The 6000-nt window shown below is 50.4% G+C and overlaps 1 protein-coding gene across 10 annotated transcripts in view; it reads right to left on the bottom strand.

Moving 5' to 3' along the window:
- Positions 1 to 3152: 3152 nt before the first annotated feature.
- The window catches only part of MPRIP (myosin phosphatase Rho interacting protein), a 143721-nt gene continuing 140873 nt past the window's right edge, over positions 3153 to 6000 (bottom strand). For all 10 annotated transcript variants that reach the window (XM_028836061.2, XM_077970470.1, XM_015118730.3 and 7 more), the window contains one exon: positions 3153 to 3886. In XM_028836061.2, coding sequence (XP_028691894.2) covers positions 3815 to 3886 — 72 coding nt within the window. In that variant the 3' untranslated portion in view covers positions 3153 to 3814. The remainder of the gene's footprint in view (positions 3887 to 6000) is intronic.

Raw genomic sequence — 6000 nt, 5'->3', positions numbered from 1 at the left:
CAGGAGTGATGATCAGGATTGTGTTTCTCAGCATGTTTCCATGTACCCAAAAGTTAAGAGTCCCATCTACCTCTGTAGTAAAACAAATGGTAGTAAACACATTCGATAAAAATGTTTTTCAAGCCATCAGTTTTGTTTCCAGCCTTATCTGTCAGTATTCCTTTCAGGCACATTCTGAGATTCACAACTGTGTTCTTTAAACAGCCAAAATTCCCTCTTCTCCCTGTATGGCTGCATGAGCTGGAGGGTCAGAGTGACAGGAGCTGGTGGCTGCTGCAGAAACAGGTTCTTGCTGGGCCTTCCACATCACTAAGCAGGCTGTGGGGCCTTGGTCTCCATGCTCTTCTGCCTTCATACTTGCTGAATCTGAAGGCAAGATCCTCTCTGATGTTACCTCTTGTTCAATAAACCCACAAGTTCGCGATGCTGCTATCTCTAGTCACCCTGGGATGTTCACCGCATCACCCACTTAGCACAGGCCCATTATGACTCCCTGAAGCACAGGCCTCCAGCTCACAGGGCAGCGCACTGTCCGCCTCCACCCCTGCCCCATGATCCACTCGGACCCGGGAGGCTGTGGACAGTGCGTCCTCTGAAACGCTGGTCTCCACACCTGCTTGGGGCTGAGGCACCATGTGTGGATAAAGAAACTGACCAGCAGAAAGTGACTATTCTGCACGTGCAGGTGTGCACACAAGGTAATTACGCACATGCCCGCAAAAACTCACACAAGCCTCACTTTCCCATTCATATGTGGGGCACAGCTTACCGGCTGGTGCTAGCATACTACACATAAATACATTTATAGGAAAATAATTAAAATGCTGAAGTCTTATCTATTTGAACATCTTCCTCATCGGTAAAGCTGGGAAAGCTCACTATTGTGTGGGTGGTGCCAAGGAGCAGCCTGAGACCCCGCCCGCAGCTGCCCCTAAGACTTTCCTCTCCCCACACAGAAACCAGTTCTACTTCTTCACTGTTCTTCTTTCTTCTCCCTGGAATTCAGGGGCTAAGACCTTTCCAGGGTATTTGGATGCCTGCAGGAAGGAAACTGGAGAGAGGGCCCAGCCCTGTGCAGCACAATGCTCCCTGCTCAGTGTGGCACCAGTTGGGTAGCCATCAACATCTGTGCCAGTGTTGCCATCTGGGCAAGTCTCTGTTCCTGGGGCATGTCTAGGTGGAACATGAAGAACATCGTCATCCTTTCTCGCCTGGTTCACTATCCATCGCAGGATGGAGCCCACCAGCAGGGAACCCAGACTTCCTTGACCCACATGGTGGCTGTCCCTTGTGAGGGCTCTTCAGAAACGCCAGGGCAGGCCCAGGGCATTTTCAGGAGCTCTTAGCAAAGCAGCCTCAGTCCATTTCCTGGCAATACCCTACACTAAATCAGCCCCGGGGGAGAGGCCTGTGGCAGGGAGGAATACAGATGCCCAGCTGGCCTGTCTCTGACCCCTTACATGCTGCACTCATATTAATTTTCTAGGATTCCTGAAGTCCAGCCTCAAGGGATACGTGATGGAAAAAAGTGAATCAAATGCTCTTTTGACCTATGGGCAAACTTGCTTTAATTTAAAGCACTGTGAGGGCTGAAGGCAGAGAGATCCTGTCTCCAAGCATGGACTCTGCCCAGAACCCCCTGGAGGGCAGAAGGCAGGAAGCTGTCTGCAGAAGGGCCAGCGGGTCTGTCCCCGGGGCAGAAGGAAACCACACCAGGCAAGGCAGGTGGTGGACCTCAGAGAATGGCACGAAATCGTAGCACCCAGATAACAGGCAAAAACTCCTGTCTGGTCAGATCCTGATGCACACCAGGTCCCTGTCTGTCCTGGAGCATTCGTGTGTCCCAGCAGTGTGCTGGAGACAACAATGGGGCTGTGGGGGACAGTGGGGTCCCGAACGTTCCTTCTGTATATTCCCATTGACACAGAAAGGTCATAGTGCATTTCTCAAAGCACTGCTAATCTAAATGGTCAGGGGGGTCTGATAAGTGTATCTGTATTTGATATGGGGCCTTGCTCTGTTGCCCAGGCTGGAGTGCAGTGACGTGATCATGGCTAACTGCAGCTTCAACCTTCTGGACTGAAGCGATCGTCCCACCTCAGCCTCCTGAGTAGCTGGGACTACAGCTGCGCAACTGTGCCACCTCAGAGAAGTAGATTTTAAAACAAACCCAATTTTCTCTTGCTGTTAACAACACTGAAGACTAGTAGCAGAGGAGTGAAAGTGTGGGTTAAGAGCCTTAAAAACTTGTGGAAAGGGCTCGATGCCAGTGGAGAGCACTTAGCTATTCCAGTGAGAAGAGAGCACCTAAACCTGGGTCTTAAAACACATGAAAACTCCAGGCCTTTCTCCCAGCCTTTCTGCACATTGGGGGCGGGGCCAGAGCTCCACAGATAACCATGCTCATGACTTCATCTAGAAACTGAGCAACAGGATTTCTAGATTTCTACTCCCAAAGCATCCACACACCCACAGAGACCATCACACCAACTCAAGCATGAATACAAAGTGAAAGCATGTTCTTGGCATGAAAATCATCTGCTCACACCCCACCTTGCTCCTAAAGTAGCAGAACCTATTCCACCAGCCAGGGTTTATACTCCTTATCTTAATGGAATTAATGCTTTTCATGGGGCCATAATAGAGACTCCAATTTAGGAGATTTTCAAGAATTGTTGTAGAATGTTTTGTGGTAGTTAAAAAGGTCTTCCTCAAACTGTCAGAAAAAGCAAAACTGGTAGTATAGGTTTACTTTAAACAGGCTCTTTTAAAAGTAAATGTTGCAAGATAGGTTTCCAGAGCGCAGATTAATTAAATGAGAGTTAAGATCAGAGTCTGAATACACACTAATGTGCTGTTCTCATCAGATTCTGACATCCTCTGTACTTTCTTCTTGACTTAACAGGGGTGTCCTCTCAACCTTTTCCAAAGCAATGTGACGGTTTCTTCTCCAAAAGGTTAAAAAAAACCCAAACCCCCCAAACCTTCCCCCGCTTTGAATGATTCCTGGAGGGAATTCACTTTTTGCAATCAGAGTCTGAAACCTGGGCTGCAGGTCAACAATCTTGAGTAGTTATGAAAAGACCAGGGTTACTGGAGACCAAGAAAGGAACGAGCAGAGGAAGGAAGGAAGGAAGGAGAGGGGCCGGGGGTTTTGTGCAAGATTTAATAAAAAACAAACAAAAATAGGAATGGTTGCTTTCAACATTTTCCAGGTTGTGAAAGGTTTGCCACGATTCTCAGGGGTGTGTGGTTCTAAGCTGCATCAGTGGAACAGATACAAAATGCTGTCTTCCTCCCAGGCTGGAAGGCAGCGCACCTTCTCCTCTTAACAGCCAGACTAGCGGGTGAGGAGTCAGTGCTGTGACCCAGGCCAAAAGCTGGAGTGTCCGCATGGCTTTTTCTCTGACCAGTGGGGATTCCATCTACCTTGAGGCGTGCTGGCTGGGCCCTGTTTCCACACCAGCGCGTGGTGAGACAGAGTAGCTTATCAACAGGCTGCTGGGCCTTAATACTGACAGTGAGTGCAGCGGGTCACAGCCAAGAAGGGACTAACACAGATGCCCTCCCAGCCCCCACTGCTGGCCTAATTTTAGAATACCACGGAAAAGAGCTTTGATGAAGACAACAGGAAGTCAACACAGCAGAGTGGTGTGGACAACCCAGAAGCCAGCCTCACACATTCCATGCCCACAGTTAACGATGACAACAACAGCAATAATAATAATAAAACAAAGGTACAGGTGAAAAGCAGCGCTCGGGGTGTGCTGCTGCAAGCTGGGGAAGGCGCGTGCTCAACTTGGATGGGACACAGCTAGTCTTTCTTCAAGTCCCTGGATTCAAAGAGCTTCAACCGTTCTTGCACCGTCAGGCCTTCCTTCAGACTCTGGGTAGAGACAAAGCAGGAGGAGAAAATAAACACACCGTTAGACCTCCTGCACTGGACCGGACCGGACCGGACCAGACCAGACCGCTGGTGGAGCCGGCATCAGTCAGAGAGCCGGGTGCAGGTGCGGTTAGTGGGCATGCCAGGAGGAGAGGTCCCGGGAAATGCTGTTATTGGTGGAGGATGTTTTCCCCTTCAGAAAATTACTTGGATGAAAAAGGAAAAAAAAATCAGAGAGACAAGACCATGTGTTTAAGCAGCTAAATTCTGAGCTGAGGGCTCTTTAGACAAGCAGTGATCAGACGAATCCAGCCAGGGAAAACAGTGCAATGAGCGAGGAGACTGCCCATCCCCGTGTCTTGTCTTGTGTGTGGATTTGTCCACATCCAGCTCCAGAGAGACTCTTCACCTGACAGCCTCCGCTGAGGAGGACCAGATGCTCCAGGGCATCCCCAGCAGGATGGGTGTCCCGGGACAGGGCCTCGCTCTCACAGCGCCTCTGCAGCGCCCGCTGCCCTCAGACCCATTTCTGGCATTCCCTGATCAGAGGCCTGTGTTATGGGGATTTGGGAACACGCCAACATGTATAGTAAGATTTTCAAAACGTAAAACCAATACTCTGTTCACGTGGGATCTTGCTAAAGCTTAAATCTGTATGTCCAGAGACGAATGAGATCTTACTAACTGGGGGACAGAATATTTTCCATCTCATTCTTAGACTTTCTTCAATGATTCAATTTCTGAGTAAGAAAAGGAAGAGCACTTTTCAGAGAATGACTGGAAATGAAGGGCATTCCAGTACTGACTGGAAAGTGCCGTGGCTCCTCACTCATCTCCCTCTTCACACTAAGTGTCGCCGTCAGACAGCCCTGCCGACTCCCCATGGCTTACTCTTGCCAGAGCTGGTGCAGGTACAGGCTTTACTGAGAAATCAGAAGCTGAAGGGATGGTCTCTAGCTCAGGGTCTGCATGATTCTACCGGTTTTTTTTTTTTTTTTTTTTTTTTTTTTGAGACAGAGTCTTGCTCTGTCACCCAGGCTGAGGTGCAGTGGCCAGATCTCAGCTCACTGCAAGCTCCGCCTCCCGGGTTCACGCCATTCTCCTGCCTCAGCCTCCCAAGTAGCTGGGACTACAGGCGCCCGCCACCTAGCCTGGCTAGTTTTTTGTATTTTTTTAGTAGAGACGGGGTTTCACCGTGTTAGCCAGGATGGTCTCGATCGCCTGACCTCGTGATCCGCCCGTCTTGGCCTCCCAAAGTGCTGGGATTACAGGCTTGAGCCACCGCGCCCGGCCGATTCTACCAGTTTCAACCAAAAACCTGAGCAACGTGAAACTGCAGGCTATACCCCATCTACTGGGGAGTCTCTAGCTTAGGCTCAGGCACACTCTGACACCGTCCTGGAGGCCCTGGTGTGATGGACTGGGGACTGAGCATGGGCTGGCCAGCTTGAGGCTCCCTCCAAAGCTCAAGGGAAGGGGGAGCTCCAGGGTCCCCCACCCCACCCAGCCCTACCCAGAACAGACCTGCTTGTTTGTTATATTCTGGAGCTATGTGTCTGTGTAAATAAATAAACAATGTTATTTTTAAATAAATGGTTCTGCTGCTAAGCATTTTAAAACTCACTGGTCCAGGTGAGCCTCACCTCAAGCAATTGGTACAGCTTGATAATTGTGTGTCTGAGAGGGTTTCTTTGGAAGCTTGCCACAGAGAGTGGGTAGGGGAATGGGGAGAAAATCCATCTCCCATTCTGAGCCCAGATGTGCTTCAACACCCATGCCTGCTCCTAGGTGCCCTTGGGGTCCCTCCCCGCAGAGTGCAGGGTTCTCACAGCAGTCAGTCTTGCAGAGGACCTGTGTAGACATCTGGTCACCACTAAAGGGGCTGGGGCCAAGCCAGGCAGGCAGCCCGAAGCCTAAGTGCTACTCAGAGGCACGCCCCGGAGCATGGCTGGGGGATGTCACTGTCATATCCCGGTTCCTGCTTGCTGAGGACTTTCTGTCAGGACTGTAGTGAGTTTGGACACCCCTAAGGCCTTGGTTTGCTCCTTGCAGGCACTGCATGAGAAGCCCCAGAATTCTGCTACAGCAGGCCCAGGGGAGGGGAGCGCCCTGAC

Source organism: Macaca mulatta, chromosome 16, assembly GCF_049350105.2.
Source record: "Macaca mulatta isolate MMU2019108-1 chromosome 16, T2T-MMU8v2.0, whole genome shotgun sequence".
Classification (NCBI taxonomy): domain Eukaryota; kingdom Metazoa; phylum Chordata; class Mammalia; order Primates; family Cercopithecidae; genus Macaca; species Macaca mulatta.
The sequence above is the reverse complement of the archived record's forward strand: the minus strand, read 5'-3'. Positions and strand labels throughout refer to the sequence as shown.